At 45.6% G+C, this 14542-nt stretch overlaps 1 protein-coding gene across 2 annotated transcripts in view; it reads right to left on the bottom strand.

The window, feature by feature from the left end:
* POLR3E (RNA polymerase III subunit E) overlaps nt 1–14542 on the bottom strand; it is a 28650-nt gene that overhangs the window by 1169 nt on the left and 12939 nt on the right. The window contains exons 14-20 of one of the 2 annotated variants that reach the window (XR_004499418.1): nt 13098–13179; nt 10826–10885; nt 9729–9886; nt 9378–9442; nt 7425–7921; nt 2871–2962; nt 1928–2053 (exon numbers count right to left, since the gene is read on the bottom strand). Coding sequence is in view for 1 of the 2 variants with exons in the window: in XM_015643004.3 (XP_015498490.1) it covers nt 1928–2053; nt 2871–2948; nt 7425–7921; nt 9378–9442; nt 9729–9886; nt 10826–10885; nt 13098–13179 (1066 nt within the window). In the remaining variant the exon portion in view is untranslated. The remainder of the gene's footprint in view (nt 1–1927; nt 2054–2870; nt 2963–7424; nt 7922–9377; nt 9443–9728; nt 9887–10825; nt 10886–13097; nt 13180–14542) is intronic. The other variant, XM_015643004.3, reaches the window with a different exon arrangement.

Genomic DNA, 14542 nt, shown 5'->3' with positions numbered 1-14542 from the left:
GGAGGGGACACATGGTGGGGGGAAAGCTGAGAGCCACAAAGGACAAACGATGCCAAGGTAGTGAGGAATAGCTGTGGCTCCTGGGGGAGAACTTGGGGCTCATGCAGAAGGCAGATGAGGAAGGCAAGGATGTGTGAGAGCTGGAGGGGTAAAGAGGGGCTGAATCTCAGGGGAAGAGACTATGGGGGGAGCAGTGGGACACAGCAGGAGAGAGAGGGCAGTCACTGGATCTGAAGCCTTTTAAGAAACCCCTTCTATGATAATCAAGTCCCAAACCTTAGAGCCCTGTTGTAACCACACATATGCTATTCTTATGGCAGGAGAGCACCTCAGCAATGGAGCACAGGAATTGGGTAGTCTTGGGGCTCATTTCCTTGTTTCTATTAGGTGAGCACAAAGTCTCGAGTTCTGAGCTAACGGCTTCCCTTTCTTTTGCTCCGACCTCCCTCTTAGGTAATTCAACACAGACTAAAGTAGTACTGAAGAACTGAGGCTGTGGAGCTTAAATGTATCTTTGTTTCTGAAGTTTTGGGGCTCATCCATAATAAAAACAAACCCAGAGGTTACAAAGAGGGTTTGCAGACTGATCTGCAAATGCAAAAATACAAACCCTATGAGTCTGTTCCTCTGTGTATAAAAATGAGCACAGGCAGATGGGGAAATAGAAGTCAAGAAATCCAATTTCACTCGAAGTGGAATCCAATCTCTTGTGGCTTAAAGAAGTCAGAGAATCTTCCCATTTCATTAAATCAGACTTCTAAATTTTATTTCAGAAACAAAGGTAATTTCCCCTACTCCTGTGACAAATGTATTCAAGGCAATAAAGCCTACCACAACACAAGGCTGGCCACCCAGTGACTTAGTGACTTACATAAAAACAATGCCTGATGACTTAGGGGCAAGTATTTTTTCTAGAAATAGGTTATCTGTTAAATAGCAACAGCATCATGAAAAACTAATGCCAGTACATTGTCTAGCTGTTCCAGGAGAGCTGATACTTGAGCTCATGCTGACAAATCCCCCAGCACAGGGAGCCAAAGGAAATACTGTCTAGCAGGCAGAAATGTCTGAGCTTACTTTACTGGTAAGTCGACCAGGTTCTTTCAAGCAAGACCAGTTGGTTTATTATCACAGCAACAGATCTGTAGTTCTTCAAAGATGCTATTATTCATTTGCAGATCACAATGTAATAAAGTACTTAAGCATTTGTCTTATTGAAGTGGGTGACAGTGAGCAAAGGCCCAGCCACAATGATTAAAGTATTACATTAGTTGGCAACTTTCGGCTTGGCCATCCTGCATCTCTTTTAAAGCCATGGCTTGTGTGGTCTGTACTTTATACCTTAAACTCCTTGAGCAAGTAAATGGTGCCTCTTCAAAGAGAGATGAAAGGATTCAAATAAACATTCACAATGGGATGTGTAAACTACTCCTCTGCCTGCTGGTTTTGGCCAGGGTTTTGCTCTGTGCAAAGCTGCATATCTTGCTAGAGAATAAAATGTATTTCCTTCTGAACATGAGGCACTTGTGCTCTTCAGCATTAACCAGCAGCAGACAGTTGGTAACTCAGAGCAGTGGACAGAGTCCTTTCACCTCCTTAATGTTTAATTCTGCATTATTTAAAAATAACTCAAGTATCACATTAACTACACTCTATTCTCTGCTGCTCCAAGATGACGGAGAGATTTGTTGCAATAATACAAAATAATGTGTGAGCCATTGCTCCTTGGGGGGAAAGAAGATAGAATGAGACAAGGGCATTTTTAAGAAAAAAAGCTGATACACAGGCTTTGTCCATATTCCAACAACTGTTCTATCATCCTTACCATTTATCAGTTCAAGGTAAAATATAATCCTTTGCTCAAATTAAGCATTAAAACTCATGTATTAATTCAACCATAATCAACCCAAAGTAAACAGCAGCTTACCTTTAACACTCTATCCACCTCCTGCTTGTTTAGATCCTCCCCACACTCCTGACTCAGCTGGTTCTGGATGACATTCCTGCGCACTCGGTAGTTCTTCGAAAAGATTTCGAGCAAAACCTGGCGATGCTTTAAAAGCAAATGTATTGTAAGTACACAGAGAACAATCATTCCTATCCTTGTATCAAAACTGCACGTGCCTTGGTCTGTACAAAACATTCCCTGAACTACATTAGAGGAGTCTTGCTTCATAATCCTGAAACCATCCCATATATTCCCGCTCTCCAGCAGTGCCTTATCCTCCTCTACAGGGCTCTACAGGGGTCTCTCCAGAGCCTGTGGCCACACCTGCACCTTTCCTGTGACCTGGAGCACCCCCAAAGGTACAAAAACACAATGAAGAAGGTGTTGCAATGTATTCCTCTTAAATGGTTCCATGGGAGTTCACTTCAGGCAAGAGGTTGGCTGGTGCTTGCCTCTTTCCTATAAAAATGTATTCAGTTTATGGAGCTAGGAACTGCACTGCCCATCCACAGGTCTTTAGGCATCTTCCCTTTCACCTCGTTTACTATGACAGCAGTTAGAACTCAGCAGATGCTCACATGTGAGGTAAACATTTCCTAATCTTAAGTATAAACAGATACACCTGCTAATCTCTGGTTAATGTTGCATTACCATCAAAAGGAAAAAAATCCTTGGACTGGATCGTGGGCCGAGGCCTGCACTGGAGAATCCTTTCTTCTCACAGGTCCAGAAATAGCCACTGAGCTGCTTACTGACATGATTACCAATATGTTATGAGCTTGCTTTCAGCTGGAAACAGGTTGGTGTTGAAAACACCACTAGAGAAAAGCTATCTGCTGTAACACTTCCAGAAACATGGATGCAAACAATGCCAAATGCTCAATAAAAATATAGTGGGGAATGTCAATTATTTTATCTTTACCTGATCATAAGTGTCACCAGCTTCCCAAAGTGCATAGACCTTTAGTTCATCTGGTGAGGCAGCAGTCTGTGGAGGAAACTGAGAACAAGAGGCTGTTAAAAATAACCAGCTATTTAATGAGTTCTGCTTAATGATTCCATGATACTGTATCCCTGGACACCCATTACCAAATCAAAACCCTGGCTGCCATGGAATAATAACTGCTGAAACAAGCCAACTGCTGTCCCAGCCCACACTGGAAGGGGTGCCTTGGCTCTGGCAGCCCTGCATTTGCTCAGCACCTTCTCACAGCCCCACTGACATGGTCTGTGTCACACCTGTGACCCAGGGAATGGGATGAGCACCATGGCACCCTGAGGTGTGTCTCCATGTGCCCAGGTTTGACTGATGGCTCTGGCCAGGGTGGGACAACCTGCACAGGGCACTGGTGCCACATCTGTCACACAGCAACCACAGCTGGGCTTTCAAGGGAACTGCTGGACACTGGAATCCCATGAACTGCATGGGGACAGCTTCCCACTGGTGGAGAGATGACCACCACGTACCAGAATAATCCCAGGGCTTGGACTTTGATGGTATGCCATGGCAAGATATCTGTAGATTTCTCCTGTGTCAGCAGTGTTTGTTTCTAGACCATCCAGAACAGTACTCAGCTGAGAGCACCAAGTGTGTACTGCAGGGTCCTTCTGGAGGTTTTTACCTTTACAGTGGCAGGTTTAATAGATTCAGACTCCATCTTGCAGTTATCTGCTTCACTAATCTCAAATCAGCATTACTGACAAGCAGGTGCTTCTGCTGTATTGCCATCTCTGTTTTGGGGCAGACTACAGGACTCCAGAAGACCGAACACTGACAGATAGTGAACCAGATATTTGCTCAATCCAGGCTCCAAAGGCGACAGTGGTTTTGCCTGTTCTGTTTTTCCCCTGTGTGCCAAGCTAGAGAAACACATTCATTTTTCTGAGATAGAAGCCTCACGCCCCTGCATATAGGAAGGAGCACAACTGCCTCCCTCCCTAAGAAAATAAAATACCTTAACATTTCCCCTTGGAGCAGTGACTAATGAGCACTGCTGGAATATGCCTTCACTACTGACATGTCTCTTCCTGTCTGTCACTAACGATTTATTCCTTGCTAACCGCCCAGCTGACCTAAATCAATCATCTATGAAAAGCTAACAAGCCAGTCCCAATTGTTCCAGCATCCCTCAATCCTGGCTGCTGGTACAAACCAAACCTTTCTTCCCAGCCTCCCTCACACCAGCCAGAAGACTTGTGCATCGCAGAGTGAAAAGATCAGCATTTCCTTTCATGTTCTGCCTCTGATCTTATTGCAAAGGGGAAGGGTTTTGTCCAGTGGGAGCTGCCTAGTGGGTTTAGCTGCTTTGACTTTCAGGTTAGTCCAAATGGATGGAATATAAAAGGTTTTACACTTGATTTAGAGCCAGGATTCAGGCTGACTAGGCTCACAGCACCTGACATAATCCTCCTCCCATAAGGGCACTTGCTTTTGAGGAATAATGTCTCTTGTAGGTTTTCAGCAGAGATAAAATCGAATACTCCCGCTTCCTTCCACACAACAGCTGTAGCAGGAATGGCAAAGTGCAGCAGGGCACTGGGAACACCCAGGCACAACCTGCTGGGCTTGACAAAGTGAGCCAGCACAGCCCCAGAGTGCAAACTTCTCCTGCCTCAGCCACAGGGCTGAAAAACAGCTGTGTTTATCCAGCCATTCTGTGAGTAAATGGCTTCCAAACAAACACAATACTTAGTTGGGAAGAAAACTGCACAGAATCTCCTCCTCCCAGCCAGCCTTCCTCTGCAAACTGCTGCAAACACTGCTGCCAAGTGCTCCCTGCTTGCTTGCTCCTGTCACACAGCCTGGCCATGAAGTGGGAAATACCATCAGGGATTCTTCAGATACACACAGCCCAAACAGCTTCACTGCCTTGCCATCTGCTGTCCCTTTGCTGGTTTATGTCACCTTGATCTCCCCAGCCTCACCGTGATACGGCTCTCTGCTACCTTAAAATCCTTTTTAAAATATTTGTCCTGTGCCCCTTCCTGCTCTAAATCCCTGGAGCAAGTGCAGGGCTCCTGGGAGATGAACTCGCTGCTGCCCCAGGTCCCAGGGCTGCCACGTTCAAATGGAACCTCTCAGGGAGGAGCCCTTGGCTCTGGGAAGTGCCTCATTCAAGCACTGAGCCACTGCCAGGCGGCCTCACATTATAGCTAAACCAGATGGAAGGGGCTGAGTGTGCCAGAAAAAAACTTATCAGCTGGAGTAAGCCTAAAGGTAAACTGTTGATCTCACCTCTCAGGGGGCCTGGCACTGGTACCAGCCTGCAGGGCTCTCTGTGAGCGCAGGGCTGCATTCCCCTCTGTCAGCCCAGCCTGGCAGGACACACACAACAATTACATCATTTCCTGAGGCCTCAAAAATATCCTCCAGTTTTGGGCAGAACCTTGCCACTCCACGGTCCATGGGAAGAGAGCCACGGCAGGAGCCAGTCACCCCCAGTCTGCAGGAAATGGGTGTAGATCCTCAGGAGCCAGAGTCCTGCACAGACACTTCCCATGGGGTGGGAAAGCAGCTCAGCCTGCACAGCTCAAGGCACAGGCACCGAGTCCTGCCTGCCCAGGGCTCCTCTCTTCTGTCTGTCCCCTCCTCACCCTCTCCCATGGCACCAGCCCAGGATTTGCTCTTTCCTGACCTGTGCTTTTCCCTCCTGCTTGATGAGGCTACGAAGCACAGCAAGCACAGCCCCCTGCAGGTATCCCCATGGCCTCAGCTGCAGCTGGAGTGGCCTCTCCTGGCTCCCCACAAACACTCCTTATCTCATACCCTGGGTGCTGCTGGTCAGCTCTGTAATAGATCCTGCATTCCCCTGGTAAGGTTTCAATTGCCATTTTCAGCCACATGTTTTCCTGTAATAGGTAAGTACTCAAGCAAAGACTGTCTTCACCCCCACAGAACATCATTTTAATTACCTCAGATCATTGATTTTTATCACCAAAGCACTTCCAATTACAGAAAACTAGTGAGTAACTATGAAATCCCACACTGAATAACCCTCCAGGCCTTCCCCAAGCTCAGGCACCCTTGTTGGGTTCTGATAAAATTGGCCAGCGGAACAATCAAGAAACACCGAAGTGTCTGAGCCCATGAAAAGAGTAAACCCAGCCCCAGCACCTTTGCCATCTGCACAGAGCATCAGGGGAAGCTCAGGGGCAATGATTTATATTGCTGACAACAGTACAGGCTCATACACAAGAGCTCAAGTATTGCAGAAAATTCTGAGTCAGCAGAACTAAAACCTGCAACAGCCTCCTCAAGAGACATTCCAGGGAGCACTTCTGCACCTCTGCAGGTCTCCTGTGACAAGGTTTTCCACACAGAAGGATGTTCCTGGCCACCTCTCTTCAGCAGGAATTTATTTTACTTTTCGAAAAGAGAAACTATCTCACTTTCATTTCTTGTGTACATTCCCGAAATCCCCAAATTTCCAAAGCACACAAGCCCAAATAACAGAGCAGGAACAACTTCAGCTGTTTACCATCAGCATGGCAGAGGCACACATTACACCAGGTGCAGGGGAGAGCCTGGCCAGCAATGAGACAGTTCCAGGCAAGCACCACCCCAGGACTTAGAAACTGCCAGGAGAGAAAGCACCACAATTGGTGCTCTCCCTAGTGACATTTCCAGGCTGTTACTCAGTTCCCAGGTGCCACAACATGTACTTTGCACACGACTGAACATGTTCCTACTGCCCCCCAGCAGCACCCAAGCTCCAGGCTCTCCCAGCCCTCAAGCTTCCTGCTCTTTTGAGCAGTTCAGATGTTCCTTCTCCTCTCTCCCCAAAGGCATCTGCTCCCAAGCTCCTTCTGGTTGTAACCCAATCAGCAGTGCCAGATGTCTTGTAAAATTAATTTCCTTTTAGGCTCTTTCCCATGATGCCAGATTCCCTTTGCTCTCCTAAGCAATCCACTGTCTCACAGCCCTGCTCTGTCTCACGCAATCACACACATCATTTCCATACAGACAAAGAAACAGGCACCTCTGCACAGTCTAGGAGGAAACAGAGTGGCCAAGGAAACCTGCTGCAGGTGGGCTTTGTCACTTCCCAGAGGCTCTGCTGGGTGTGTCCTGCTGCTCCCAGGCAGTCAATGTCACCTTTCCTCTCCCAGCTGGGTCCCTGTCCCCGAGGGAAGAAGCTTGTGCAATTCCAGGAAAGCTGCTGGGAATCTGGGACTGCTTTAGATCATGTTAACAGGAGCAAGTTGGGACAGCAAATTACTGTGGCCCAACACCTTGGATGTGGAAACTGAGTCCCAAGCACAACAAGGCAGAGAGGGAAGAGTGCAGAGCCTACCAGAAGCAGGACCCCAGACATAATTCCAGCAGCTTCAACATGTCCAATATTGGACAGTGTCTCTGAGCACATCTATCCTTCTGGTCCACCAGCACAGGGCACAAATTTTTCACATGCCAGACCTTTAACTCCCCCCCACCACAGCCCTCCTCCAAAGCACACCAAGGGAAAACCGTACTTACAGGCACCAAAATCTGTTTGCAGCCAGTGTCCAACACCATGTCCTGTAACATTTTGTCTGAAATGCCACTGAACAAGGTATGTCCTGGAGGCAGACTGGCTAAGTGAAGGTTAAATAACCGTTTAAGCTCACTCAGGGTGAGTACAAATTGTTTCTTAAATGTTGACGACACAAAGGCCTTCAGTTCCTGGGCGACCCTGTCGATGCAGCCCCCGGGCAGGTGGCCATTCACAGGCTCTGTGGAGCCCTGGGCTGGGTGCAGGCCATTGACCAGGCCGTTGTTCAGGCCCTCGTGGGCTGAGGTATCCATGGGCTCCTCCACACTCACAGGCTCCTCTTTAATGCGGATATTTGGAACATCCGTCTTGGCAGAGGCGTCGTTTGATTTCATCTCTGCCTTCTGCTTCTGGAACTCCTTCTCCAGCTGCCCATAGTTCTGCTTGACTTTTGCTTTAGCCATGTTGACCCTTTGCTCCCCAGAAACCAGCAACGGATGAGCTGGTAAGAAACAAAAGATACCATAAATCTCAGCAGGGCTCATAGTGACATGAAACCAGGAAACATCTTCTGCTTATGAAATCTAAGGCATAAACCCAGTCTGTTGATTAGATTTTACATTCGTTTTGGGGGGGTTTTGCTGTTTTTTTGAGGGCAGTGTGTGTTTGCTTTTATAAAGCCAAATGCTTGGGGAAGGGGGGCATTCCACTCAAGGAATCTGATGCAAAGTGTGTTTGTTCAATCACCAGGGCCTTTTCCACAGTTCAGAAACCAGGATACAGACTGCTAATACATCTCTGCTTGTGACCCAAATACTTCTTTGTCCAACAACTCTTCTTTTTGTCTTTTAGATTCTCTAGTGGGTGGTGGGGCCTGGTGTAGCCCCTGCCAGAGGCAGCACCAGGATGTCACCAGGTACAGGGGAGTGTGGAAGGGTTAACAGTGAATCTGAACCCCTTGCAGCATGAGAGGCTGAGACCCTCTGCTCAGATATTACCCAGTAATGGGGAGAAAGGGACAGGAAGGAGTTCTTTCCCATGGAATCCTGCACTTCTTGCCCTCTCCACACCCAGCCATCCAAAGGTGAAAGGAAGGGGTGTGTTGGCAGCAGAGGAATCCAGCCCTTGCCAAAGCAAGGATTGCAGCGTCTGAGGCAAAGGCATGCCCAGCTGTTACCTTCTCTGCTGTCAGGCTCACTAATCCTCTCCAAATAACCCAACACCTAATCCTTCCGAGCACATCAGACACAGGGTCTTGAAATGGATTCATATGCTCCTTTGTCAGTTCTGCTTACACTCCTCAACTGCACTGGAGCCAAATGTCCAGTTAAAACTCTGGAATCTCAGGTTTTCACAATCTTTTAGGATTTTGGAGCAGCTACTTTAATAATCTCACTGGCACCCATAGTGGAGAAGGATGTCAAAAAGAGACAGCTTCACACCTCCTTACAGCCTCTGCCATTACATTCTCCAATAATTGCCTGGCCCTCAACCACACCAGAGAGCCCAGTGCAAATCAGGGAAATAAAAAATCACTTCATTCACATTAAGTTGCAGTAACATTAAATTGAGAGGTGAGAGTTATTTGTGCACTGGCTGTCTGTCCTCCCTTCAGGAGCTGGTTACACCCCACAAGCTGCCTTAAATGAGCAAGTGGATAAGAGAACCAGCTGATTTTACAGCATCAAACAGTGAGTCCCCAGGGCCACAAACTCCTCTTGGCTCTGCTACAAGGATGCCACAGTAGGTGGTGTCACCTCAACTTCAGTGACATTAGTACAGTACATTTTAGATCTGTCTTAAATATTCCAAAGGAAACAGTAAGAGAGAAAAGACATTAAACAAGACCAGTCTCCATTCAAAACCAGAGAGAAACTCCAAAACATCACTCAGGAATATGGATGGGTGGATGAATACATGCAAGTGCTTCAACATGACCCAAGCAGAATTCCATTTACCTGATTGTGCCTCTTGTTTCTTTGGTGTCAAGTGCTCCTTTAAGAGATTATAGACCTTTTCTAACCTGAAAGATAAAGACAGAGTATTCCAGGACAGTTTCAGTTGTTAAATCTGCATGCAGCCATGCCAGCTTTAGCCATTAGCTAGAACATTCCATCTCTCCAGGGAGCCAAGAACCAGGAATGACTTGAGTGATGCAGTAACACCCCCCACCACATCACTGCCTGGGCACTGTGAGGGAGAAACTTGGAGGCAATACAGATCAGATCATCTATCAGTGTCTACAGAACCTTTGTACTAAACAGTTCTTTGCTTTTAGCTTATTCCCCAAAATACAGTAAACTATTTACTTGGCCTGAATGCCCATCCACAGCATCTGTTGCCTCTGAACGATATCTGGATGCTTCTTAACAAAATCTTCATCGTAAGGGAGCATGAACTCCCAACCTTTGTTTATTCTTGCCACAGACATGTGCTCTAGGAAGTCTTTCACATCTTCTGGGCAAAGCTAAAAGAAAAAGAATAAATAACATGGAAGTCAGTTTATATAGGACAGATACAGCAATGAACATTACGCATGAGACAGGAGAGCTGGGCTGATTTGGTGTATATGGAGCACCTCTGTGGGCACACACCCAGCTAAGTCAGAGATACTCATCCTGCTCTGCAGCACTAACACTTTCACACACTGCTAAAAGCCCAGGACTTCAGAGAGCAGTGGTGATTAATCACCCCACAGTCAAATAGCTCATGGCATATTTTGCAAAGAAAAGGGAGTTTCCAAACTGAGATGAAAAGGCTCTATGGGGAAGAGAAGCATATTCTACAATGTTAATCTTATTTCAGAGCTGCAGGCCAGACATGCTGCACCTACACATACCCAGCTTTTATGCAGCACTGCTTCTTACATTCCAAAAATAGATGTTCTGTGCATAAACTGACTCATGTTTTATCATTTTAGTGCATTTTAAAGAGTTTGGGTTTTGTCATTTTGACTTAATGTTTCTCATTCATTTGCCACTTTTAACAGAATATTCAGTTGCTTGAGTTGCTTTGAAGCTTTTACTCAATATTGTAACTGGCAAATGCCAACAGAAGAGTTGCTCTTAAGACACCCAAAGCAGAGCAGCTACTGTGGGCTGTGTAATCTTAAGTCAGCTCAACTGAAACTGTGCCCAGCTTTCTACTGAAACACAAGAGAGGACACGATGCATTCCAGTGGCTCAGCTACAAGGCCAGTCTTGGAGTTGTGGAAACTTGTGAGAGCTGCTCAGAATGTTTTTCTTTAGACAGAGTATTATCTATACCTTCCAAATGGAGAGCAAAGCAGGCACTATGAGAGGAAAGGCTTGCAGCAGCATCCATTACCTACACCCACGCAATGCCCAGCAGCATTTGGCTAACTTATCACCACCTTTGGATTTAGGAAGAAAAGGAATCCACTCACTTTTGTAACTGCTGCTACTTCCTTTCTCACAACCCAGCGGTCCTGTGTGAACTTCCACATCTAGGAAGGGAACAAAAGAGGAAAACCTAATAACTGCATGTAGCAGTGGTTTTACTGAAGTTGTAGCAATGACCCTGTTCAATGATGTTACCACAAAAATAGAACCCCTGTTCCTTTCAAGAATGTAGAAGTAAGTGATTCTCAGACAGCTGGAGGAAAAGCATTTTCTGGCTCCTTCTGTCCTCAAACAGCCATGAACACAGGAGCAAAAGCTTTGAGATTCCATGATGTGCCTTGGCAAACCTATGACTTCAAAAGTGATGAGGAATCTCTTGAACTCAAACTGCATTAAGTCTCAAAATAAACCCCAAAAACCAAAACCAAAAACACCACAAAACTACTGCAGTGATGCCGAGACCCCAGAAATCACACCTGGGGCTCAGCTTCTCACATACCTCGTCATCAGCCTAGAGATACTCTCCATGCACTCCTGCACAGGGGTCTCTGGAGGCTGGTGACTGCTACCCTTCAGCAGCACAGAGCCCCTGGGAAAGGGAAAGTGCCTGTTCCCTTCTTCCACCCTCATCACAGTCACTTACAGTGATGCCAAGATGTCCTGTCATCACACACTTGTCCCCAGGTAGGGGACAGCCAGGTGCTCTGCACAGCAGCTCCTGAGGTCCAAATCCTGAGAGGCAGCTGCTGAGGGCAGGCTGACAGGACTTGGGCAGAACACTGCCTGAACACAACCTTTCATTTCTTCCTGTCTCCATTTAAATAAGCTACAGCCTCCTTTAGTCTGTGTGTATTAATAATGTTGTTAAGAATCCAAAATCTCATTACTGACAATTTCTTCCTGCCCTATGACGTCGTCAATGCCTCCTTCTCTTCCGTGCAGCTTCATTCTGCCCACAAACACACAAACCCAATCCACTCACTTTAGGGCACAGGGCATTTCTATTTTAAAGCCCAAAAAATCCATAAATGTTTTTGAACTTATTAATTACTTTACACAAATATATCCAGGGAAATAAAGTTCACTTTTTAAGCTAGAACACATTTTCTCCACAGATGCAATATAGCATACTATTTCTGAGTCTTAAAACCAGATATTTATCTTTGTCTGAAAGCCAGAAATATTGATTCTTTCTAACATTTTAACTTCTTGCTTCTTGTGGTATTAATCAGCAAATTATTTGCCTTTAAGATCAACACAGATGCATTCGTCATGGAAGGTATATTTGACATAATTCAAATGAAAATAATGTATCTTTTAATCTTAAATATTAAAATCGTATCACTTACTTTATTGAGCATAATAATTCTGGTCCCTGAACTTTACACATGACGTGTCAACTAATCTGCTGTGTCCTAAACACTTAAGTCACTGGGTCACACCTGAATCCAGGTCTCCATATGGCAGTGTCTTGGGCAGACATCAAGAGACAAGGAAAAGTCAGTTTCAATCACTATCAGTTTGATCTTACAGTATTACTGTAATACTCTTAAAGTCTCTTGCACAGTATTCTACTGTTTAGACCTAAACTTCATGAACAAACGCTGCAAAAACAGTCAGGTCTAACTAAAACAAAATGAGAGCTGTGCACTCATCAGATTTGCTCTGGTGGGGCAGGAGCCATAAACTGATTATGAACTTAGAAACCACTTAGGAACTTAATTCTTTCCATGGCTAGTGAAAATAAACACAATGCAGAGGTTGTTCCTTTTTGCTGTGCTTATGTGTGTGTTTACAAGACCCGTATTCATTTCAACGTCCATGTGCAGCCCCTGCTCACAAAAGGTGGCTGGGAACAAAGTCCTTTCACTGATTAGCAGCCCTAGGGAATAAAGTCCTTTTTAAAGATCAACAGTGCATGCTCAGGGAGCACAAGTCTTACCCACACTGCCCTCCTGAGCCCTCAGTCCTGAGCCCATGAAAACAGAGCTGAAGAAACAAGCACTTCATTATCCAGTCCTGGCTGTTCTGCAAGCCCCACATTGTGGGGGCAATGTGATAGTGCTCTACAGCATGTGTGAGAAAGGGAAGAATGCTGCTAATGACAGATGATCTGAACCTGCCAGACACAATGAGAGCCTACACCAACACTCCCACGGCAGACTTGAAACAACACCTTCAGGATTAAAGCACAAACAACTTCCTTGGAGGAGGCACCTCACTGCAGTAGAGCAGAAGAGTTTTGCAATGCTGTGGTGTCCTGGGCAAGCTTCACCTGTGCTTTCCTTTAAAAGCAACAGACACTTTTATACTTACAACAAAATCTCTCCCTCTACAGAGCACTTCTGCAGGAACTCCACTATGGGGACTAGAAGTATCTTTCGGGTAGAGAACATCACTGTTAATTAAAAAGGAAGAGAAATTAGTTACTAGGTACTGCAGAAAAATGGCATTAGTGAAGATTAACATAACAAACATGCCCTCCCTGTTCTGCAGTTAAATTATACCTTTATCCAAAGCGTGCTTTTCATTAAAGGCATTAAAATTGGTGTAATTACACCACTGCAATTACACTAGGACAGAAAGGCTTAGACCAGCAAAGCACAGCCTTGTGGCAAGCAGGTGTGTGCAACACAGCTACAAGCTCTGCTTTGTTCTTGCAAAGCCTATCCTCCCTTGGATCAGTGTAAACAAGACCAGAATGATCCTAAGAAATGCTTAGGCTAACCTGATATGCAGCCTTGAAGGCAGCATTTAGGCAAAATGCTGATGTACAGGCAAGAGGGTTTTTTATTGACTTCCCAGCAATCAAGAGTTTAACAGAACGATATTACAAAATTCCATACTCGAACCAACAGCCTCAAGACCAACATTACTCTGTGACCTGGTCTGCTTGCAGGGCCAGCTGATGACATGTGTTACCAGGCTCTCCAAAGCCCCACAGAACCTCAGGTTCATGATCTTGATCCAGGCCATAGAAATGGGTCCCCACTCTGTTCAAAGCTCTGATGTGTGCTGCTCTGTGCCCAAGCACCCCATCCACTACAGATCCACACATCCTTCCCAGATTGGCAGCAAAGAATCAGTTATAACCTAAGAACAATCTGAATGCTAATATACTGTCTTTTAACTTGCTCCCAGCTTCCTCCTGTAACAGCTGGAGGGACAGCAGGGTTACTGTAAAAGCTGGTCACATTGCTAATACAGGCCTGTACCACAATAGCTGAAACATCCTGCTGGCACACTTGGACTGGCAGCTGATACCATTCATCTTAACACAGCTATTCCACAGACTGTAAATCTCTGCATGCAGGGCTCCACCCAGATGAAAAAAAAAAATACTGCATTTTAGACTTCAATTCCCAATAGGATGCTCTAACCTAATAAACAGGAAGATGATACAAACTCCAATTCATGTGGTACACTCAGTACCCCTATCCTTGATTTATGGAGTAATGCCTTCTAGAGGGTAGTTTTCAGCTGACTGCAACATCCACTGATGAACAGCAACAGGACTGCACAGAGATCCTTACAGGACCAAATTTTGCTAAGAAATACTATAGCTGACATTGGTTTAATTTTCTGTGTTTCTATTTGATGCTAATCTCTGTAAGAACTCAGAACAGCTCTCTCACAAAAGAACATGAGTGCAGACATCAAAACCTGTCATAACTCAGATGCAAACACAGATTACATCACTGCTCAGCCATAATCCCACTTGGGACAGGTACTAAGGCATTATCCTTTCACAGCAGCCCTTG

The sequence above is a fragment of the Parus major genome, chromosome 14, assembly GCF_001522545.3.
Source record: "Parus major isolate Abel chromosome 14, Parus_major1.1, whole genome shotgun sequence".
NCBI lineage: Eukaryota > Metazoa > Chordata > Aves > Passeriformes > Paridae > Parus > Parus major.
Note: the sequence above shows the minus strand (reverse complement) of the source record. Positions and strands in the feature narration are given on the sequence as shown.